At 34.2% G+C, this 25,116-nt stretch overlaps 1 protein-coding gene and 1 long non-coding RNA gene across 8 annotated transcripts; both read left to right on the top strand.

The window, feature by feature from the left end:
* Nucleotides 1-1,556: 1,556 nt before the first annotated feature.
* LOC140892829 (uncharacterized) lies at nucleotides 1,557-23,634 on the top strand. 2 transcript variants are annotated; one of them, XR_012152923.1, is made up of 5 exons: nucleotides 1,557-2,771; nucleotides 2,852-2,964; nucleotides 3,044-3,121; nucleotides 3,302-3,388; nucleotides 23,526-23,634. It is a non-coding gene; the product is annotated as an uncharacterized lncRNA (long non-coding RNA). The 2 variants fall into 2 exon arrangements; XR_012152922.1 differs by lacking the exon at nucleotides 23,526-23,634 and having other exon boundaries at nucleotides 3,302-3,445.
* Nucleotides 16,635-20,466, top strand: LOC140892580 (WAT1-related protein At5g64700-like). Of its 6 annotated transcripts, none has more exons than XM_073301522.1 (9): nucleotides 16,635-16,840; nucleotides 17,548-17,646; nucleotides 17,729-17,807; nucleotides 18,402-18,479; nucleotides 18,563-18,832; nucleotides 19,400-19,462; nucleotides 19,677-19,793; nucleotides 19,995-20,247; nucleotides 20,387-20,466. In XM_073301522.1, exons 5-9 carry the CDS (start codon nucleotides 18,804-18,806, stop codon nucleotides 20,402-20,404), a joined length of 480 nt encoding a protein of 159 aa, XP_073157623.1. In that variant the 5' UTR covers nucleotides 16,635-16,840; nucleotides 17,548-17,646; nucleotides 17,729-17,807; nucleotides 18,402-18,479; nucleotides 18,563-18,803; the 3' UTR covers nucleotides 20,405-20,466. The 6 variants fall into 6 exon arrangements, with proteins under 6 accessions (XP_073157623.1, XP_073157622.1, XP_073157621.1 ...); XM_073301521.1 differs by having other exon boundaries at nucleotides 17,543-17,646; XM_073301520.1 differs by having other exon boundaries at nucleotides 17,548-17,807.
* Nucleotides 23,635-25,116: the final 1,482 nt, after the last annotated feature.

Here is a 25,116-nt window from a genome sequence, read left to right as displayed (position 1 = left end):
GCAACCTGATCCCATCTACCCCATGAACCTGCGCAACCCGCCACCTGCACCCACTCACGACAAGCCTTGGTTCCAGCCCTTACCAAGACCGAGCCACCCTACAGACCCGCCCCTAAGGACCCTAACTCGAACCCCCTAGCCCTTGGTTAGTCCCTGGTCCGACCATGAACCAGCAAGAATAACCCGAACCCCTACCCAAGCCGATGCGAGAATCTGCCGCGTCCCGGAAAAAGCCACGTCCAGCTTGAATGCAGCCCTTTTCCATGGCCGAGACACCACCCCAAGACACTCCTAAGGACCCTAGAACGACCCTAACACATGGATCAGCAGCTTGGATCTGTCCAAAATAAAAAAAAAACAACCGAAAATCTGGATGTATGCAGAAAAACGTGAAACACATGCATGATCTTGTAAGATTTTTCATTCACGCCACATTATACATGCATTAACTAATCAATCATGTAAAAATCAGTGTACTACGATTTAAACGGTGAGCAAAAAGGGATTCGAAACGTGCCTTGTTGAAGATTTGGACCAAACAAAGAAAACGACACGTATCGGGCTCGCCGGGACGAACGACTTTAAAAAAATCCTTGCCGAAAAACCTCAAGAAAATCGTGTGTGCTGTGTTTTTGATGATGGAAAGCTTTCTGAAGGTTGATGGAGGCGGCTAGGAGAGTTTAGGCGTGAGATAAGGTGGGTTTTTAGGTTAGAATAAATTAAATTACACTAATTAAACTAAGTAGATAATTATACCATAAAATATATTTAAAACTCATAAGTAAAAATATAGATTAGGTAACATAATGAAAATCCCGTAATAATAATTAAATAGATTTTTAAAAGTTTAAAATTACTTATTTTGGGTAAAAACTAGCACATAATTAAATATATATCTAAATACCTTAATTTTCTTTAAATTATACCATAAAATAATATTTTAAGGCTCCTAAAAATATCATAAAATATTTTGGGTGTAAAAGTAATATTTCGTCCGTCCACGGTCTCGCCTACGCGATAAAAAAATAAACTTTCTAAGATAAATTCATAAATCACATCATACCTATTTAAATTCCGAAACAAATATTTAAAACATGCTAATAAATCATATAATTTAAATAATCACTCATTAAAACAATTTGACACATTTTCACATTATTTTAAAATTATTAAATCCCCTAGTTATGCATGCGGATTTACGTGCCGAATTTCTGGGCGTTACAAGCGCTTTCTTCAACCCTTAGCTTCGTAATCCTTGCAAATTTTCTTATGAAAACCTCACGGGAGGTCAACGTAATTAACCATTTATTTTATATGCTATATGAAGATTTTTTATTGTTGTCTGGAAATTATGTAAGCTTTTTTCTCGCTATTATTTATTTTTTCAATAGATTATTTATTATATTAAAGATTTATATATTCTTTTCATGCACACTGCTACAAACAAAAAAATTTACAATGAATATAATCAAGACTGCAATGCTTCATAATAAGATGAAATATGAATTTGTTAATGAATTTTTTCTTGTGTATATTGAAATCAAATTGCTAAAATTTTTAATATAGATTCATTTGTATCGGAGCGAGGATGAGGAATCCCAGATTAAAATAGGTGGAGATTGCAGAGAGTATAGGGATGAGTTTTAGATTCGAGGACAGTAATAGGGAATATATCGCCTCCCCCGCCATGCCCCATTTCCAAAAATATCTGCTCGACCATCATCTCACAGATACCGATCTGTCCAACCATTCCACCATGTATTTCGATCATCCTGGTCACACTCTCATTGACTACATGGAATCTAAACCCAATTTATTCTCACACCACATGGTTTTCACACAATCAGTCCAATCTGCTGCTGGATGTGTGTAAACCATTCCAATTTGCATTATTTATTTCCATGTAAAACAGTTTTCACCACCCCATTTTTCCTTTTCATATATTCTTCGTTGTTGTTATCAAATAACAAAAATTTTGGAAAACTCTTGCCCAAGATTACATGACAAAACAAAGGTAAAATTATTTCTATAAGGTTGATCTGACCTAAGCATTTTTTTGAATTTTTATCCAACTATTATATCCAGATGAATAAAATCGTGGTCTTTTTTTCATTTTAATTTAGGGACATGGTGGATGGGAAGAATAGTAAATTTTTCTTCTTTTCAAAAAACTTTAGATTGTTGAGTTAGCTGATATGTGGTCTTCCCTTATGATTTCTTATTTTTTCCCTTTGGGATAATCCATCCCCGTCCCTGATTCCAATATTTATCCCCATCTCCGCCCCAATGAACACTTTTTATTTATGGGGATTATTTATGCCCGAATTCTTACTTTAAATCCTCATCCCCATGGTCTTTCTCGCCTTTTGTTCGAGTTTCCAATTTTTGTTTACTTTTTAAAATGTTGATTAGTGTCTGTGAGTTGTTACTTGGTCTGTTTGAGCACTTCATTGAGCACTTAAGACCAAATTTGAACCATTTTCTATTCTCCCCCATCCCCTTCTTTTGTTTACGATGATACAAGTATCTAGTCGCAGCTATGACAAGACAGAAGAACTTCAACATTTTATACGGTATAAATCTGGGATTGAACACCACTAGGGCGACGAACCTGTACAATGTGACCTCCAAAAAGAATCTGACAATATATAATAAGAAATGTGAATGAATTGTCGTGATTTTTTTTAAATAATAAACAAAAAAAACTATATCATGCTCACTTGTGGCGGCAGTGTGGAGCAACGAGCAATAGATTTGATGTTGGGATGAAAGTAGTTATACTGCTTAATAAATCTATTAATCACTTGATTGAGAAAATTGATTTTTTATTTATTATAAAAATAATATCTAGGCTTTGGGGAGCACGGAAAATCTGATTTGCAAGATCTCGCCATTGTGACACAGAGCAAGCTTGTGACAAACCTAGAGAAAGTCAAGGCCAAAATGTTGAGAACATGTCGAAGTGTAAGTTCTAGTTGTTAATTACTTTCCTTTGTGACGAATTATATTATAGGTTTTACTTATATTTTTTCCTTTCTTTTAGATAATCATATCCTTTAATGAAACAATAATAATTGATGGAGCTGGTGGAAAGGGAGACATCGATGCTTAGATAGAGATGGTATGCTTTGAAATGAGCAGTTTTTATAAACATTTTTGGTCAAGTATCACGAAAAATTTTTATTTAGTTTAACCATATAATTAGTGGTAAGGATTAGTTATGTCACATTTTTTTAAAGTTTAGGTATCAAAAACGTTAGATTGAACACTTATTATCAAGGCAAAATTGCACATAATGCAGGCATCTAAGCAGGCCATTTCAGTTGATAACAACAAGAAATTGCAAGAAAGGCTAACTAGATTTTCTGATGGCGTAGCGGTATTAAAGGTCCATTTTGTTCGTTTAAATGCTTGCCTCTTATGATCTTAGTAAATAGCACATGCGTCGCACGCAATGACAATTTGTTTGTATTATAAAATCTATTTTATTTTTTTAAAATTGTATTGGGTGGGGATAACACCAAAAATAAATATAATAACTTAATATATATTATTAAAAATATAAATAGATACCTCTATTTATAATATATTTATCGGTCAATATTAATTTATTACTTGGATTAAAAACTAATGAATGTGTTTTGTATTTATATATAAAATATATTAGTACTTCTATACCCTAAAAAATATTTTACTTTTACATTATACCTATATTTTTTAGTTTTACATACAATAGTGTAGAATAAAAGGGTATACTTAATTTACAATTGAAAACCTTTACTCTTTTTTTTTTTATATACTTTTAGATATGTAATAGAAATAAATGTCTTGGGTGGGGATAACATAAAATTTTAATATTTTTTTATTTACACCATTAAACATGCTTTAAGAAAATTTGTAGAGTGATGTAGAAAAATAAAACCGTCATTTGATTCACAAAATTCAGGGTAAAGGGGGAATGTGGGGCTACAAATGTCGCTCATACGAATCTTAATAGGAAGGTAATGGGTCATCACGAACAGAGTAAATGAGATCTTATCTTTTAAATGGAGAGTAAGTGATCTGTTTATAGGTTTATATAGAGTTTGTGGGCTCAACCCTTATTGGCCCGGATTCACTTATGATCCTAAAAATGACCTCCATCGGGTAATTAAATACAAAGATAAATTAAGAAATTATTAATAATAATATACCACTTGTTATGGGTGAATAGTTAAATGAATGATTGATAAAAATTAGAGATAATAAATTGAAAGAAAAGGATAATAAATAAAATCTGATAAATTGATACATAATGTTCGGTAGGATTTTAATATTATTGATAAATTTTGTGAATGTCCTTGTAATGACAAAATTGTAATCACTTTTTTTTAATGATCTGCCTCCTCTTTCTTATTTCTCCATACTATTCATTTTAAAAAAAATTTAAATTTTTTCTTGGCTTCCATCTTCATCTTCGACCACAAAATAAGAAAACTTAAAAAAAAAGGAAAAAGATAAAAAAAAAGAGAGGAGAAATAATAGTAACAAAAAAATCGGCTAACACCACTGCCACACGACTCACATTCACGAGGAAATTTCCGACCTTCTATTTCTTAAACATTTTCCCCTTTCTTCAACATTTTAGTCGTTCCAATTTCATTCGAAATTATTTTTTGTGCCTTTTTCTCTTTTTAAGGTTTTATCTATGTTAGAATCGGTTGAAAGTCTAGAGTGGGGGTGAATATACTTTCAAAATAGTTTAGTAGGAAATATTAAACTCGATCGGTTTAGTGATTGAGTTCGAGGGTTATCTTAATGTCAGATGTAGTTTAACAAACAAAATATGTGCGGAAATATGTCAAACTGCAGATTCAAAACACTGAGTGAATATCATTTTAGGGTGTGTGGTAATGGTGAGTAAACTGAAATGACACAAGTAGTTGTTTATGGATGTTCGGAGATTTCAAAACACTCCTATGTCACTCCTTGTTCCACCTCGGAAGGATATTACTAGAAGACTTTGATTTATACAAGTAATTTGTACAAACCCAATCCGTTTTAGGACTTAGACACTGCCTAAACAAGAACTCCTAGTACAACACTTCAGTTTCAGTCCTAGACTGATAATATAATAGAATGAATACAACTCGAAATCTTTAGCACAAAAATCGATCCTTCAATGATCAGAATAACACTTGAGCGTTTGTGCTTCGAGTTCCTTGATCAAATCTTGAGCTTTTGATGCTTTGAATACTCTTGTAAAATAGCAGAGCATTTTCGCATGAAGTGGTTGTATTGATCGATCAAGATCTCTATTTATACCCTTTGGATTTCCAACGGTCATAAATCCAATTTGAGTTCTTTCGATAAGTTTCAAATTATTCCCGTTGGATTTGTCACTTTCACCAATGAATTCTTGAGCCGACATTTCCCTTAGTATCGCGGCACTTTCTTCTGCAGAGTTTGTCAGAGTACGGATGATCTTATCCAGAAATATTAAGGTAGTAAACTATTGTGGGTAAACTGATGGATTCAGTTTAGCGAGGTAATTTGATTTGCATCCCTTCGCTAGTTGAGCACGATCATTGATAATGACGTCATCAGTTTGGTGATTCAGTTTAGCGATTCAGTTTAGCAAAGTAAACTGCATCCCTTAGCCATGCGGTTGTTGATAGTGACGTCATTTACTTCTCAATATCATTTTAGCTTTGGTTGCTCAATTAGTTTGGCTTTCTTTTGTAAATACCAAAACTAAATTTCCCAACAATTTTCTCCTTTTTGGTGTTTATCAAAACTTTGAGACTTAGCGTGATAAACTGATATTGAAAGTAAAGTTTTTGACATACAAAGTCAGTTTCAAGTCGTGTAAAATCTTTCCCCCTTTTTGATAAACTGATAATAACGATCCGGAAGAAGAGGTACAAGAGTAGATAACATAATAATCTTGACGCAATAAAAGATAGATTATCTTTGATCGGAAGAGGATTTGTGCAATGATGAGCTGTGATATGGTTGATGAGCTGCTGAAGTATGACGATGTATAGCTTGAGCTTCATGTTGAGTTCGCATAATATTCTGAGATAAGCTTGCCAAAGTATTGAGTTGCCGAGAAATTCCTTGAAAATTTGATTGAGCTGAAGTGTGAAAAGATTGAACAAATACATTCAAGGTGTCAACTTTTGTCTCCAAAGACTGATGAGAATTTTGCAGTTGAGACAATGAGCTTGTCAGTTGATTTGAGTCTACTAGGATTTTGTCCAATAGTGCAAATTTTTCTTGAAGTTTGCCTAGTTCAGCACTCATTGATTGTTTCAAAAAAGAGATGTTGCTGTTGGTTTCCTGTTGATTTTCCTTTAGACCAGTGACAGTCTTGGATATAGCATAGACTGAATTTTCAATCTGAGAAATCAACTGATACCAATCATCATCATAAAGTGACGTGGGAGACAGATTTTCTTTACCACTGGATGAAATGTGTTCTTTGACAAAGTTTGTCTTTTGTCCTTTAGGAGGAGATGAAGTTGTAGTTGAGGTCTTCGCAATTTTGTCTTTTCCTTTGTCCTGATGAGCTGATGATTCAGGGACTGAATGAACAACTATTGCTAGAGTTTGAGACAAAATCTCAGTCTCAATAGCTTTATCATTAAGAGATGATTATGTGGCAATTTGTACATGTGATGGTGATTCATGTACTGATCTTTGCAGCTTGGTGTCAGTGACAAGATATGGTGTGATTGATGGATCATCAGTTGAATTGGATGTCCAAAGTGCTTCTTCATTAATAGACTTGGTTGGAGCAGGTGTGTCAACAAGTTGAGATGGAATTTCCAAAGGTTGTGAGACTACCTTGGATTCTGTAAGAGCTTGTTCAGTAGGAGTTGAGAAATATGACTCATCTACTTGAGACATGTGTGGTTCTGTGAATTTCTTCTGAGATAAAGTTAATGTTTCATCTGTATTGTCAAGAATTTGAGAGGATGACACTTTCATAATGATCGGTTGAGGTTCTTCAGGTTCCTCTTGGAGAGACAGTGGAGGCACGACTTCTTCCATAGATGATGTTGTTAATAAAGGAGTTTGATGATCCTCATTTTCAATATGAGAGATGACTTCATCAATGTTCATTAGTTGAAGTTCGGGTAGAGCAGTTTCAGTGCCTGAGGCATGCAGTTGCTGCTCAATTGATGTTTCTGTTGTATTGTGAGCAACTGAAGTTTCTCTTTGAAGTTCTTCAAACACCTGATCAATTGAATGGTTGGAGGATTCAGTGGAAGTGTGACTTTTCTTTCTTTTCTTGTGTTTGGATCTAGATTTGGAGTGAGATTTGTGTTTCTTCCAAACAAAAATTTCTGGAGTTTCCAAAGTTTGATCAGTCTCCCAGAATTTTACTTCCGTTTGTATATTGATGAGATCAGTTTGCAGTTGTGTAAAAATGGCTCGATCTTCATAAGATGTTCTGGCACGTGGATCATAATTCCTTTGAAATTCATCAACAATTTCACTCAATTTCTTGATCCTTAAAAGATCATAGAAGTATTTTCTTTTTGTTAAGGCCTCTTGAATGTTGGCAGTCTTGACTACCCTTAGCACGATTTCTTCAAGTTTGACAAATTTAGATAGCTCATTCTTTTTGGTGAGATGTTTGGCCAATGTAGAGGTCATGTACTTGTGCCAAGTATCAAAGATTTCAGCAGTGCGCTTCTCAGCATATTCAAGTACCTCATCCATGGTTAAGTCAATTTGAAGTTGAATAGCATTGGATGGCCTGTCAGGATCTCAGGAGGATTCTGTTTGAGAACTTCCTGTTGCCAAGTCCAAGCCTGAGTGAGTATATTCAATAATTTGTTTTGAAGATAAACCACCGATTGGTATTTCTTGAGGCAAGACTACGATTGGTGAGATATATTGCAAAGGGGCCTTCTGAGTTTTAACAACTGTTTCCAAGTCTTCATGTATTTGAGTTTCTAGAGAGGATTGAAGACTCTGAAGTGGTTCAATCATCGTTGGTTGTTTTCCATTGGAATCAGTTTTTGCTTTTAGCTCCTCGGTTGTTTTATCAACGAGATGTGTATCTTCAGTTGAGGCCATATTCATTTGTTTAGGAATCACAGAGATGATCAGTTTAGATGAAGATGAGTTAGCCTTTGTTTGTAGAGTTCTTGTCCATTTGGTGTGGGGCTTTGTCACAACTTCTTCACTGTCAGTGTCCTCACTGTCATATATAAGAAAATTTCTCTTCTTTTTGGCTGGTTTCTTCGCTGGTGTCTTTTGAATTTTTGCAATAGCTAACTCAGTTGATTCTCTGGATTGAAAGTTTGTTAGATACAAGCGTTCAAAACTCTAAGCTTGTGCAGTTGAGAAGATGTTTGAAGAGTAATTCCGAGAGTTTCAAGGAGTTGACTGGCTTGTAGTATATATCCAGAAGATTTCTTGGTGGGAGTCATCATTTGAACAAAAATATTGAAAAGTATATTACTCCAGTTGATCTTTACACCTTTCATGATAGCAGTCATTACTTTGAACTTTCCGATAGTTAATTTGGCGAAGAACCCTCTTTTTTCCAAAATACTCTTGGCAACAATATCAGCTAGCATTTGATATTCAGGCTTTAAATCTCTTTTGTATCCAGACAGAGAAATTGGTTGACTTGAGCCAGAAAATATGCTTTTCATTTCAGTGATATCAGTAGTTGATATAATATTGAAGTCAGTATTACCTGAAGTAGGTAAACTGAAAGTGTTGGCAAAGAATTCTTCACTGATTTGAATAGTATGTCCTCCAAGAGAAAGTAACAGTATGCCATCATCTTTGAGCGTGCAGTTGTGATATAAAGATATCAAGTCCGTTTGATAGATATTCATATTTTTTATATCCAAAAAAGGGCGAAGTCCAGATTGTTCAAGGGTTGTGCAAATATTGGTTATGCTTGGTTTATCTATTCCATACAGAGATTCAAAGTCGACGGCGAGAGCATTGAGAATGTAAACTGCAGATGAAGTATCCATTGAAATAGTTCCTGTGAATCAATAGAGAAATCTGAAGGAAGTTAGGATAGACTTAGGGTTTATGATAAACTGAGTTGTTGTATAATGGGTGACTTGGTCAATACAACACGATGATGATATGGCACAAAAGGAATTTTGAAATTCAAAAAAATAGTACAGTAAAGCGGGAGATAGTACATGTATTTCCCTCTAAAAATGCCACAATCTTCAACTATAAATAGTGAAATACAGTAGGATAACCAATTTTATAAATTCAGTTGAGCATAGAAATATGAGTAACAATGTTCCCTTGTTCGGTTTTGGTCAAAATTCATACGTGGCATGTGAAGCATGTCGGGAGAGTTACTTTGAGATTGAAAAGAAGAGGATCGAGGAAAGGGTGTATGAAAAAGTGATGAAAGTCTGGTTGAAGATAGAAGAACTCCACATGTATCATCATGCTCAGTTTCCTCCAAGGAAATTTGAGGAGGCAACGGAGATAGCTCAGAGAAAGATGTACTACATGATAGCACTGGACACATTTGAACCCAGAGACATTTTTAAGGATAAAAATGTTCTCTATATGATGCTCAGTAAAGATTACATCACATTGGTTCGCCTTGCCTCAGATGAGCTCATGGATCCTTCAGTTGCTCCTCTACGAGCATGGGTGATGAACTGGAGTTTTGAGATTTTTCTTAAGATGAGGGAAATTTAAAGTGTGTGATTGTAGCATTTGATTTCGAGTACCAATAAAGGAAATTTTACTAAACTAAAATTGTGCATGAACTTGTTTACCTAAATTGTTTTAATGCAATTGCTAGATTAATAAAGGTAAACTTCAATATGTAATAATAAGCACAAAAAACTATGTTATCAGATAATTATTACATGCAATCAAATTTCAGAGATATTTTGTCATAAACAGTGCCTTATTTCGTGAAAGTATACGTAAGAGAATCTTTATATTCTCAAGTAATTTAAGTATAATAAATGTGAGAGACTCTTCGATGTTTGAGCTTTTGGTCTATATAAAAAAGAATTAAGATATTCATTTATATATCAAATAAGCAAAATAAGCAGAAAAAATATGGATAATTGGAGAATTGCTCATGAAAACTTTGTCGAGGAAAAGCTTGCTCGTCTTCGAGCAAAGCTTGTGTATATGCAGTTTAGAGGTTTGGAAGCCCATGGTCCTGACGAGATTCGACGCCTCGGAAAGTACAAACAAGTGCTTGGGATCAACGATCCTGCTTATGTCCTTGGCCGTGAGGGCATACAGTTGTTGCTCCTGAAGAAGGATTTAAAGGTGGTGACCCTTCTCCATGGCTTGGAGGAGATGGAGGATGGCCCGCTGGAGGAACATCTTCTCCTTTGAAAAATAGCTGTGGAGAATGAGATAGACACTGTAAATGGTGTTTATTAATAAAATATGCTATTTTGTTGTATATGGTGTTATTTTTGATATCTGTTATACGCTTAAGAGATAAACTGCAAAAGAATTAACAATATTCCCCCTTAATATATGTTTATACCAAGTTAAATAGATAAAGAGAGTTTTAAAACATCGTAAACAAGTATAATGAAATATCTCAAAAAAAATCAGTTTAATGATTTTGAGAAAAGTTCAGTTTAGGTCATGCTAAACTGTTTAGAAAATTTGCAACATATAAACTAATTTTAAGTTAATTCAATAAGCCCTAAAATATTCCGAAAGTAAGAAAACTTAGACTCTGGGAGTGGTTTGGTGAATATGTCAGCAGTTTGTTGCACCGTAGATATATGCTCCAGTCGAATATTCTTCTTGAGTGCATGCTCATGGATAAAATGATGTCTAACTACGATATGCTTTGTTCTTGAATGAAGAATGGGGTTGTAAGTGATTGCAGTTGTGCTGGTGTTATCACAGAATATTGGTGAATCATGTTCTTCAATTCCATAATCCCTCAACTGTTGTTGAATCAAGAGCAGTTGAGCACAGCAACTTCCTGCAGCTAAGTACTCAGCTTCTGTTGTAGAGGTTTCAATTGATGTTTGTTTCTTGCTAAACCATGAGATCAATCTATCCCCAAGGAATTGGATCCACTTGTACTTTTTCTATCCAGTTTACATCCAGCATAATCAGCATCTGAGTATCCAACTAGATTGAAGGAGTTATGCTTAGCATACCACAGACCAACATTCTTAGATCCTTTAAGATACCTTAGTATCCTCTTGCCAGCTATTAAGTGGGACTGCTTAGGATTAGACTGAAATCTAGCACATAAACAAAATGCAAAGACAATGTCAGGTCTACTGGCTGTTAAATAAATCAATGAACCTATTAGACCTCGATACATTGTTGCATCAACTGATATTCCCCCTTCGTCTTTGTCGAGTTTAATTGATGCACCCATGGGAGTTGTTGCAACTGTGCAGTTTTCCATACCAAACTTTTTGATCAGTTCTTTGGTATACTTAGTTTGGCTTATGAATGTCCCATTTTCCATTTGTCAAACTTGGAATCCAAGAAAAAAGTTTAGTTCATCCATCATGCTCATTTCAAACTTTTCCTGCATTAGCTTAGAAAATCTTGTGCATAATTTGGGGTTAGTTGACCCAAAAATGATATCATCAACATATATTTGAACTAGCAGTGTGTGATCACCTTTTGTGAATTTGAACAAAGTCTTATCAACTGTGTCTATTGCAAACTCGTGTTCAAGAAAAAATTTAGTTAAAGTGTCATACCAAGCTCTAGGAGCCTGTTTCAGTCCATATAAAGCTTTGTTTAAATGGTATACATGTTCTGGAAATTGATGATTTGTGAATCCCGATGGTTGTTCAACAAATAATTCCTCTTGAAGTTTTCCATTTAGGAATTCACTTTTGACATGCATTTGATATACTTTGAAGTCCTTGAAGGATGCATACGCAAGAAATATTCTTATGGTTTCCAGTCTAGCTGCTGGTGCATAAGTCTCATCATAATCAATTCCTTCTTCTTGCCTGTAACCTTGAGCTACTAGCCTTGCTTTATTTCTGACCACAGTTCCTTCTTCATTGAGTTTGTTTCTGAAGACCCAACGAGTGCCAATGACTGACTGGTGTGAAGGTCTTAGAACAAGATCCCAGACTGCGTTTCTAGTAAACTGATTTAATTCTTCTTGCATAGCCTCCATCCAACAGCTGTCAGCCAGTGCATCTTCAATTTTCTTTGGCTCTTCTTGGGATACAAAGGCTGCATGAAGGAGTTCTTTAATTATTTTCCATCGAGTCCTTAGTGGTGCTATAGGATTACCTATTACCGAACTGAGTGGATGCTTTTTGGACCATTTGAGTCTAGTATTAGGCTGATTTTCACTGTTCAATTCTGCCTCTAGATCTTGATTAGTCATGTTGTCTTGGTCAAGCTCTGTGCCTTCAATATGTGTGTGAGGATCTTGAGTCTCATGATGCTGCTCTTCATTATTCTCAACTGTGTGAGTTTGGTGAATATCAACTGGTTGATCAATGTTATGATCCTCAACTATTGGGTCCACTAGTTCAGGTTCAGGAGATTGAAGTGTTCTGATAGGTGGTGAAACTTCGTCTTCACTTTCATCCTGACTATCATTGTCTAATTGTATTTCCTGAAATAGATCTGAGAGTTGATGAGTATTAGTTGTAATATCAGTAGTTAAATCTGCATCAAATATAACATGAATTGATTCTTCAACATTTAAAGTTCTTTTGTTGAAAACTCTATATGCTTTGCTAATTGAGGAGTATCCCAGAAATATACCCTCATCTGACTTTGCATCAAATGCAGTCAGATGACTTTTACCATTGTTGTGGATGTAGCATTTACTCCCAAATATCTTGAAGTATGATACAGTAGGTTGTCTGCCATTCCAGATCTCATATGGGGTTTAAAAAAATTTCTTGCATATCATTGATCTCTTTCGAGTGTAGCAAGCAGTGTTCACAGCTTCTGCCCAAAACCTTTGAGAGACTTTGAAGTCAGCTAACATGGTTCTCGCAGCTTCTTTAAGAGTACGATTTCTCCTTTCTGCAACACCATTTTGTTGTGGTGTTCTAGCAGCTGAAAATTCATGTTTGATTCCATAATGCTCTAAAAATGAAGATAAAGTTTGATTGACAAATTCAGTTCCTCTGTCACTTCTGATTTTGTCAATCTTACTTGATTTTTCGTTAAAAAGTCTTTTAAAAATCTTGATCAGTTGAGAAGCAGTTTGGTCTTTTGATTTTAAGAAAATGACCCAGGTAAAACGTGAGTAGTCATCAATGATGACAAGAGTATACCTCATTCCCCCTAAACTTGTTACTGGAATTGGACCAAATAAGTCCATCTGCAATAATTCCAAGCATCGGAAAAATGAGTTATAACCTTGTTTTCAAAAGATGACCTAACTTGCTTCCCAAATTGACAAGCTGAGCAAACATTGTCTTTGGAAAAATCAATTTTAGGCAGGCCTGTTACTAGCTCGAGCTTACTCAGACTGGCAATTGATTTGAAGTTGAGGTGATTCAGTCGCTTGTGCCAAATCCAGTTGCGCTTAGAGTTGGAAGCTACGAGGCAAACTGGTTTGCTAGACTGAATATTCCAGCATACTTTATATGTGTTTCCACATCTGTTTTCTGTCAAAATAATGTTACCAAAGGCATCTCTAAAAATGTAAGTTAGCTTTTGAAATTCAACAGAGTGCCCATAGTCACACATTTGACTAATGCTGATTAAGTTATATTTCAGAGTCTCAACCAATTGAACATCTTGAATGATATTGTTGCCGTGGATAATCTTACCCTTACCCACAGTCTTACCCTTTGAGTTTTCACCAAATGTGATAGTGGGACCATGGTAGTTAACGAGTTCAGACAGTAGTTTATCATTTCCAGTCATGTGTCTTGAACATCCACGGTCTAAGTACCATGATTCATCCACCTTTTCTTTGGTACCTGTTACCTGCATTCACAAGGTTGAATAACTTTTGGTACCCACATTTATTTGGGTCCACGAGGGATTAATACTTTAGGAACACAAACCTGGAATAATTTAACCAGTTTACCAGTTTCTGTGTTCCTATAGGTGCGTACTAAGTTAGATGCTCCAGATGGTGGAGTGTGATGTGCTTGTGAGACCATATGTTATTTGCCTTTTCCAGTATCCTTGAAGTTTCTATATCGCTTTTGAACTGAACGTTGATTATGATATTGACTTCGATTTCCTCTCATAGGATTAGGTTGATATGCATTAGTCCGTTTAGGACTTTTAGCAGTCTCTACCTTAGTTTCCTGAGAATTGAAACCAATACCAAATCTTTTTCTGTTCATCTGCTCTATTTGCTGCCAAGTCATTAGGATAGGTTTTTCATTTTCATTTTCCCTAACTGCTCGTACAAAGTTTATGTATTTGCCTTCGCACATGTTCAGTTTGGGTAGAGTACTTGATTCACCAGTTTCTACTGTTTTACCATATCCAAGACCAGTTTTGTCATGGAGAGGTCTTTATGAATCATTCATTTCTGTCAACATGCTCGAAGATTTAATCCATGATCTTATTAATTCATCCATGTTATGTTTTTCTGTTGTAAGATTCATGATGTTGATATTGAATTGTTCATTCTCAGTTCGGAGCACAGCAATCTCTGTTTCAAGAAAATTTATCTCAACTTATTGTTCCCAGGAGGGTTCAGTTGAGGCATCTTGCAGATCCTTTTGCTTGGCTCTGACTTCATCGAATGCTAAGGACAGTTGATGATACTCATTTTCCATATCATGAAGAGCTTTGATCAGTTCCTCTCTGGTAAATTCCTCATAGCTGAAATCAAATACCTGTATACTAGTGGATGGAAGCTCTTGATCATTCTCCATGAGACATTTGACCTCTTCTTCATCATCACTGGAACTGGAGGAACAGTTGGATCCCTCTGAATCACTATCTGTTTCTGCCCACTTGGCTTTGCTATCCTTTGCAACCAGTGCTTCATGTTTCTGTCTCGAAGTATGTCTGTCATCCCTTGAACTTCTCCTTTTGTCAAAGTTCTTCGGTTTGGGACAATCAGCAATAAAATGTTCTGTTTTCCCACAGTTGAAGCAACTTCTTTGTTCTTTGACTGCATCTTTATTTTGGAAATTTCTTCTGTAGGATCCTTCTTGGTTTCTTCTGATGAATTTGACGAACTTCTTAACAAACAAGGACATGGCATCACTGCTCAGTTGTTCTGCTGATTTTTTTGATTTAGCTGGTGACTCTATTTTTACTGTAGTCAAGGCTTTGGTCAGTTGTGAGGTAGACTGATCTTCTTTTCAAGTTCGCAACTCGAATTCATAGGCCTTCAAATCTGCAAACAGATCATGCAACTCTAGTTTGTTCAAATCCTACGATTCTCTCATTGTCATTGTCTTCACATCCCATTCTTTGGGAAGGCCTCGAATTACTTTGAGAATAACTTCCCTGTTGGGATATGTCTTTTCCAATCCATTAAGCTCAATAAAAATGTTGCTTACTCTCTCATCAAACTCTGTCATTGATTCACCTGGTTTTATCCTCATGTTGTCAAATTTTTGAGTGGCAATAGACAGTTTGTTTTCTTTCGTCTGTTCATTTCCTTCACAAAGTTGAATCAATTTCTCCCAAATTTCTTTCCCGGTTTTTCATGTCTTGATCTTGCTGAAGGTGTTCTTGTCAAGAGTTTTATACAAGATATCTTTAGCCACATTGTCAAGATTTGCCTTCTTTTTTTCTTCAGCAGTCCATTCGATTCTTGATTTCTCAATGTGCTGTGGACCACCTCCAGAAAGAGCTATAGCAGTATTGATCTTGGTGATTGAAAGAGGTCCATCAGTGATGACAAACCACATGTCATCATCTAGTGCTGATAGATGTGCTTGCATACAAATTTTCTAATCATCAAAATCTTCTTTTGAGAACATAGGAATTTTGCTAAACAAAGTCATTTTGGTACAGTGTTTAAAGAATAAGATAACAACCTCTCTGATACCACTTGTTAGGATCGGTTGAAAGTCTAGAGGGGGTGAATATACTTTCAAAATAGTTTAGTAGGAAATATTGAACTCGATCGGTTTAGTGATTGAGTTCGAGGGTTATTTTAATGTCAGATGTAGTTTGACAAAAAAAATATGTGCGAAAATATGTCAAACTGCAGATTCAAAACACTGAGTGAATATCATTTTAGGGTGTGTGGTAATGGTGAGTAAACTGAAATGACACAAGTAGTTGTTTATGGATGTTCGGAGATTTCAAAACACTCCTACATCACCCCTTCTTCCACCTCAGAAGGATATCACTAGAAGACTTTGATTTATACACTACAATAAATTTTTATGATAGACAACGCTTTTATTGAAAAGCGTTGTCCATAATTTTTAAATTTATAAAAGACAACGCTTTTTGATATCTTCAACAACGCTTTTAAAAAGTGTTGTCTATGAGCGTTTTTTTAATTATCTACAACAACGCTTTTAAAAAAGCGTTGTTAATGAGCGTTTTTTTTACTATCTATGACAACGCTTTTTAAAAAACATTTTCTATTAATTTTTTTTAAAACATAATCTGGCCCCAAAATAAAATATTTCTTACATGTATTATTCTCTCTCCTCGCATGGTCTCTCTTTCACCTAGGTATCTTCTTCCTTTCTCCCTTCACCATTTCGAAATTTCTAGCTCCGATCTACACCGCCTCGTTGCTTGAAAAATTGATTTGAGCATAGATTTAGAATCCTCTCGTCGAGGGCTTTCTTCCAGTACCTATTTCCCTAATTTTTAAGCACGCTCCGTCGAACCTTTTTTTCTGTCGTCGTCGTTTTGCCGTCACCGACTGTTGCATAGGAGAGAAGGAAGGTTTTTTGGATCTTTATTTCAAAGCCTGGAGGTATATTTTGAATTCTAGGTTTTCGAACTCGGGCATTTTTTTAGTTGTTTCGTTTTTCTCGATTCATTTGGTCTGTGAAGTATGGTTTGGAATTATTCGGCGTTGTGTATGTTTCTGCATGATGATTTTACAGAGATTGAGTTCTTGTCCTGTGGAGTAGGTACATCCGTACATACCAATAGAATTTGTCGGAATTGTAAATTTTTTTGTCATTTTCATGGCAAGTGAGGCGTGGAAAACCTTTTTTCTGTTGCTGGTGTTTTTTTATGAATACCCAGGGAAAGGCTCCATTCATTTAAACTATTGAAGCTTTTTTGTTCTAATTTCCCATTTTGAATTCCAAAAATTAATTAACATTGCTAAATACTTTGAACTTTTCTAATCTTGCTGATATTGCTTGCATTTTCTTGAGTTGGTGGTTCTTACTGACATTCTCTTTTTTTCCACTCCGTACATAATACGATGCTCTGATATTGATTACATTTTCTTGAGTTGGTGGTTCCACTCCGTACGTAATCTTGACGCCAAAGCCTTGCTTTGTTAAGTTGCTCTTGTTTGATATGGTTATATGCATTGAACTCGATTCTGTTACTGAAAATGTATGCATTTTCAATGTTGGACCATGTCGAGTAGATTTGCAAGACTCTTTAGAATCTAGTGTGCTACCACGGGGAAAAATATGTGAATTAGATTTAGTTGCAGCACAGGTGATGCCATGGGGATGAACATGGTTTTGAAAGGTGTCCAGAATTTCTTAGACTTCCTTGAAAATGATTTTCCTGATATGGATGTTATTGGCATTTAAGGTGAGTATGGCTGTTGTTTTGTTTCAGCCTTCTTTACTTTGAGTTTCGACATTATAAGCTTGATTCCAGTTCTTACGTACAGGATTGAGATCTTCCACAGCTTCTTCGACTCGTCACAGGTTTTTGATCCTTTTTTTTTTTGCTGACTCAACGCTGGATAGGTGAGTTTTTTTGTCTCAAATTCTAAAGAAGCGGGTTTCATGTTTTGTTGCCTGTCTTGATTTGGTCTGTTTCATGCAAGCATGAATAATACAATTGCAAAACTTATGTTTTCTTTTTCTTTTTATTTTTCCCTGTGTTTATCCCTCACTAATTTTTGATCAATTTCATTTGAAAATTTAACTTTGTCTCGAGTAGAAGGTCTTAAATTATGGCACATAAATTTGTTGGAATGTGGATATACATACAAATGATGAGGTGTAGTGCTTAGGAATCTGCAAAATTGGTTAGTTCGTGAATTAAATGATGAGGTGTAGTGCTTGGAATGTGGATATACATACAAATGGATATACATACAAATGATGAGGTGTAGTTCATCGTTATACCTTGACGTCCCCATAGTGTAAATATATACATGTACAAATCAACAAATTAGACTATAGTGCATGAAGCATAAATTTGGCTCTTGATGAAGAAATGTATGTCTTTCCCTTGCTTCCAGGATCCTGTTTTTTTCCTTGAGAATATCAAATAAGCTAGATGTGAATTGCTTTTCTTTGTTATGACAATAATGACCTGGAGCATTTTCTAATCAGATCAAGTTGCCGAGGGTCACAGTTGTAATGCCTTTAAAGGGGTTTGGGGAACACAATATTCATAACTGGAGAACTCAGGTGACTTTACCTTATATTAATAGTTCTTCTTCAAAAACTTGCACAAGTGTTTGATTTTTTTTTTGTAAAAATTCATTATACAGATATTTCCTATCATGAATCACTATTTATCAATAGCTGCATAGTTCGATCTTCAAAAGGAAGCTGACCTTCAGAAATGAGAGGTCTGTCTTAGCCATTGAAGAGATGCTGGATTGTGCGTTCTCGTAATTGTTGACTTCAGTAATTTTTCTTATCCTTTGATTTTTGTTTGTGCATTCTCGTAATTGTTGACTACATTTATTTATTTCTATTTCTATTTTATGAGGTCGATTCCTGGTGTCAATGAGTATATCGATGCTGAAAAGCAAAAGGTACGTGTTGTGTTATTCACGCACTTGTGTTTTATTATTGATGTTGATTCTGGGTTGACGTTTGTTTCACTTGATGAGGCGATTTTTCTTTTTAATCGATTCGGTAATTATGTGGCTGTAATGAACATTTGTAACAACATAATCATACAATATACGCAGCTGGTATTCCTGACTAAAATATCCACGATTTACGTGAAATTTTTTATAGATAGCCATCTGCGGGGTATAATTTCTTATGCTGTTTTTGTGTGTCTGAAAATTTCTCAACTCCATCTCGATATCATCTCCAGGATCTCGAGCTCCTGTTTTAGAAAAATTCCATTTTTTTGTAAAACTCAGTTTTAGAAGAGATTCCCCAGAACACTACCCTAGACCTTCAGAAATGAGAGGCCATTGAAGAGATGCTGGCTTGCTCGATGCTAGAGCTGAATGGCAATATATAAAATAATCATGCATATTAACAAAGTTGTATTAGTTCGATGCCTAAAACTTCAATCATAACCGTGAATTTGATTTTGATTTTGATTCTTTTGTTTTTTTTTCCAAATGATTTGATTTTACTTTCAGGAAAAGTGCTCCACCTCTATCTTTTTCCCTGACGATCAAGATATTCCTACTTTCACTGATTGGGTACGTGCGTCATATGTTTCAGAATGGTAATTACAATTTTTTTTGGTGGTAATTAAACAAGAATATATATAAAAATCATGAATTAAGTGTTTTTTTGTTCTCATAATTATGATTTTGTTTGATCCTTTTAGTGTTTTAAATTAAATATGGTTGTTCATACATACTACATAGATATTAATTATATTTAATGAGTTGGATAATTAATAATTTGCAGGATCACGATGAGCTTAAACATTGTTGGTGTAGCTTTGAAATATACATCCGCATCTTTGGGAGCTGCTTCTTCAAATACTCATCCTGTTATTACTTTCTTTCTTGTTGTTCTATTAAGGTAATTAAAGTTAATTACGAAAAAATATTCTAATTTAATTATAGCAAAATTTTTCGAGGGAATGGAAATACAAGAAAAATAATTCGATTATGTATAAGAAATCACTTGTTATCATTCCTAGCTATTTAATTTAATGATTCCTGGCCCTGTTTAAAACAAAAATTAATAATTAATACATGAACTATAATCTCATCATGACAGGATGGAAAACATAAAACTAAGGACAATTGGTGGGATAATGAAATTTGGAGGACTAAGTCTATGCATTGCCGGAGTAGCGACTATTGCTTTCTTCAAAGGGCCTCTCTTGAAACTACTGGTGCACCATCACTTGATCAGTAGTCGCATTCATGAAATGCGACGAGGCGAAGATCCTGCCGCTGATACTTGGATTAAAGGTGTCTTCCTCATGATGCTTTCCAATGTAACCTGGGCATTATGGCTGTTATTACAGGTATTAATTCATTAATAATTAATATTCTATGCTATTTAAATTCATGTTCTTTTACTGATAAATAAGTGTTTAAGTTTACTTTCCATTTTAATCTATTCATATTTGTTTTATGTTTGTTTTTATTTTTAATAATTTACAGTATGGAGATACAAATTAAAGGAAAAGAAATTGTTGCTGCTTTTATGAAAGCTTGGGACGGTAACATATGCTGAAGGAAGGAATCAAAGTTTTTCGAGATTAATGCATAGTTTTTTCCTAGTGTTCATTAATTTAGAATTCGATTATTTTTTTATTTGAATGATTTATAATATTGGAAGATTTTATACTAAATTTTATTTTAGAAATTTTTGAATTTTGAGTGATTTATAATATTGAAAATTTGTGATTTAATTTTTTTTGTTTTATGTTTTAAAAACGACAACGCTTTTAAAAAGCGTTGTCTTTTCTGGTAAAGACAACGCTTTTTTTAAGCGTTGTCTTTTCCAAATACAATGACGCTTAAAAAACGTTGTCTCTTCCAAAAACAACAACGCTTTTTATAAAAGACAATGCTTAAAAAGCGTTGTCGTTGTTAGATACAACAACGCTTTTTAAGCGTTGTCTTTTTCAGAAACGACAACGCTTTTTCCGCGTTGTCTTTGACCATGGTTTTTTACAACACTGGCTACGACAACGCTTTTTTGGGAACATTAACAACGCGAAAAAAGCGTTATCTTTAGCCGTTTTTCTTGTAGTGATACAAGTAATTTGTACAAACCCAATCCGATTTAGGACTTAGACACTGCCTAAACAAGAATTCCTAGTACAAAACTTCAGTTTCAGTCCTAGACTGATGATATAATAGAATGAATACAACTCAAAATCTTTTAGCACAAAAATCGATCCTTCAATGATCAGAATAACACTTGAGCGTTTGTACTTCGAGTTCCTTGATCAAATCTTTAGCTTTTGATGCTTTGAATACTCTTGTAAAATAGCAGAGCGTTTTCGCGTGAAGTGGCTGTATTGATCGATCAAGATCTCTATTTATACCCTTTGGATTTTCAACGGTCATAAATCCAATTTGAATTCTTTCGATAAGTTTTAAATTATTCCCGTTGGATTTGTCACTTTCACCAACGAATTCTTGAGCCGACATTGCCCTTAGTATCGCGTCACTTCCTTCTGCAGATTTTGTCAGAGTACGGATGATCTTATCCAGAAATAGTAAGGTAGTAAACTGTTGTGGGTAAACTGATGGATTCAGTTTAGCGAGGTAAACTGATTTGCATCCCTTCGCCAGTTGAGCGCGGTCATTGATAGTGACGTCATCAGTTTGGGGATTCAGTTTAGCGATTCAGTTTAGCGAAGTAAACTGCATCCCTTAGCCATACGGTTGTTGATAGTGACATCATTTAGTTCTCAATATCAGTTTAGCTCTTTTTGGTTGCTCAATTAGTTTGGCTTTCTTTTGTAAATACCAAAACTAAATTTCCCAACAATCTATAAACAAATGCTTGATTTTACTGTGCTTGTTCATGGTCAAAGGAGGAGTGTGAGATAGTTTAGTTTGTGGTCGAAGGAAGATTGGGGATTTTGTTATTTAAATTTTTAATGCTGGAATTTAAAAGGATAAATTTGGTATTTCAATACTCAATTCAAATGAAGATAAATTATCACAGGTCTTTCGGGTGACGAGTTGTCAGGGAATTTTATGAAAACAATCTCATGCTTGATCCTACATAAATTAATATTAATAGAAAAAAAAATAAATTTTTTGATTCAGTAACTTTACTTTTTTTGGATTTTGATCCATTAATTTTTTCGATGTGGGTTTTGGTACACTAACTTTGCATTTTTATTGTTTTTTCGTCCAACTGCATACATGTCATCTTCTTATTGGTCCACGTCATCATTTTGGACCAATCAGAATTTGTACACTAACTTTGATAAGACCGTCTCACGAATCATTTTTTGAGATGAGTTTATTATCCAATTGATTAATAACAAAATATAAATTTGTACTTTAGATATTGACGAAGTCGGCGTATCTCACGAATATGAATCCGTAAGACGGTCTAATAAGATATTTACTAATGAATAGTATAAGATGTTCAAATAGTGATATTTCACTCTCTTTTATAATAACTTTTTTTTGCATTATTGATATTCGGTTTTTCAAACAATTTTTTGAGGTAGGTCTTTTACGTTCACATATTTATAAATTTTCTTATCGACCATTCACTATGTTTAGGCTGCTCGTAAGGCCTTCTAGGATATATAAAATATTTTTAGAATCAGAAATGAGATTATCCAATTGTAAAGAACCGAGTATGGGCGGGGGGTGAGATGGAGATTTTTCAATTAAATAGAACCTGATAGGTGGGGAGATAGAGATAATTCCTATTGAGATGAGGACAGTGAATCCCCGATCTGAAAATGCGATTACTTGGACGAGGATGAGAATGAATTTTAGATTGGGTAGGGGGTCTATTTTTAAATTATTTCTACACATGTACAGATGAAGCACGACGAATCCAACTTCAGTGGAATCACATGTTCAAGATCATCGTGGGAATTGCTCGAGGACTACGGTATCTTCATTAAGATTTAGGATCACAGATAATCCATAAAGATCCCAAGCCATCCAATATTTTACTAGACAACTAGATGAATACTAAAATTACCGATTTTGGCCGGACTAAATCTTTGGAAGAAGATTGACTATATAATAATTAATGATGGAATAAATAAATTTTTTTCTTAAGTCATTGGTTGTTCTTGTTTTCTCATAATAATTTTTTCTGTCTTAATTCATTGGTTCTTGTTTTCTTATACTTCTTGTGTTATGAAGAAGAAAAGTCCACTCGTGGTTTTTACTGTACAATTGGACGATGATTTGCTTGAAATTCTTTATACTAACAGATTTGATGGGCTAATTGCATCCACACCCCCTGTGAAAAGTCTAAAAGGCATAAAACCCCATGTGTAAAATTAATAGCATGTTAGATCCTATATTTTAAAAAAATTAGCATAAAAACCCCTATGAGAGGGTATAAATGTGCCCGAGTTTGTATAACATAGGGGTGAAATGTGCTACATTTTAAAAAACTGAGGGATGCATTAGCCTATTAATATTTTTTAAGGGATTTTATGCTTTTTAAACTTTTCACAGGGGGTGTGGATGCAATTAGCCCCAAATTTCATGTTGGGATGAAGGTAGTTATACTGTTTAATAAATCTATTAATCACTTGATTGAGATAATTGATTTTTTCATTATTATAAAAATTAAATCTAGGCTGTGGGGAGCACCGAAAATCTGATTTGAAATATCTAGTCATTGTGACACAGAGCAAGCTTGTGACGAACCTAGAGAAAGTTAAGGCCAAAATGTTGGGAACATGTCGAAGGGTAAGTTTTAGTTGTTAATTACTTTCCTTAGTTACGAATTATATTATCGGTTTTACTCATATTTTTTCCTTTCTTTTAGATAATCATATCCTTTAATAAAACAATAATAATTGATGGAGCTGGTGGAAAGGGAAACATCAATGCCCAGATAAAGATGGTATGCTTTGAAACGAGTAGTTTTTATAAACATTTTTTGTCAAGTATCACGAATACATTTCATTTAGTTTAACCATATAATTAGTGGTAATTAAGGATTAGTTATGTCACATTTTTTTAAAGTTTAGGTATCAAAAGCGTTAGGTTGAACACTTATTATCAGTGCAAAATTGCAGATACAACTAAACAGGCCATTTCGGTTGATGACAAGAAGAAATTGCAAGAAAGGTTAACTAGATTTTCTGACAGCGTGGTGGTATTAAATGTCCATTTTGTTCCTTTAAATGCATGTATTTTATGATCTTAGTAAATAGCACATACGTCGTACTCGGTGACAATTTGTTTATATAATAAAATCTATTTTATTTTTTAAAATCTTTATTGGGTGGGGATAACATCAAAAATTAAATTTAATAACTTAATATATATTATTAAAAATATAAATAGATACTTGCCGTAAAAAAAATATAAATAGATACCTCTATTTATAATTTATTTTATCGGTCAATATTAATTTATTATTTGGATTAAAAACTAATGAATGTGTTTTGTATTTATATATAAAATATATTATTACTCCTATACTGTAACTAGTATTTTACTTTTACATTATCCTTATATTTTTTTAGTTTTGATACAATATTGCAGAATAAAAGGGTAAAGTTAATTTATAATTGAAAAACTTTACTGTTTATTTATTTATACTTTTAGGTATGTAATAGAAATAGATGTCTTGGGTGGGGATAACATAAAATTTTACTATTTTTTTTATTTACACCATTAAACATGCTCTAAGAAAATTCATGGAGTGACGTAGCAAAATAAAACCGTCATTTAAGTCACGAAATTTAGGGTAAAGGGGGAATGTCGGACTACAAATGTTGCTCATACGAATCTTAATAAGAAGGTAATGCATCACGAACAGAGTAAATGAGATCTTATCTTTTAAATGGAGAGTAAGTGATCTGTTTATAGGTTTATATAGAGTTTGTGGGCTCAACCTTTATTGGCCCGGATTCACTTATGATCCTAAAAATGACCTTCATCAGGTAATTAAATACAAAGATAAATTAAAAAATGATTAATAATAATACACCACTTGTTACGGGTGATTAGATAAATGAATGATTGATAAAAAAATAGAGATAATAAATTGAAATAAAAGGATAATAAATAAAATATTATAAATTGATACATAATGTTTGGTAGGATTTTAATATTATTGATTAATTTTGTGAATGTCCTTGTAATGACAAAATTGTACTCACGTTTGTTTTTTTGTTTTTTTAATGATCTGCCTCCTCTTTCTTATTTCTCCATAC

This window comes from Henckelia pumila, chromosome 3 (assembly GCF_033568475.1).
Source record: "Henckelia pumila isolate YLH828 chromosome 3, ASM3356847v2, whole genome shotgun sequence".
NCBI classification, from domain to species: Eukaryota; Viridiplantae; Streptophyta; class Magnoliopsida; order Lamiales; family Gesneriaceae; genus Henckelia; species Henckelia pumila.
Note: the sequence above shows the minus strand (reverse complement) of the source record. Positions and strands in the feature narration are given on the sequence as shown.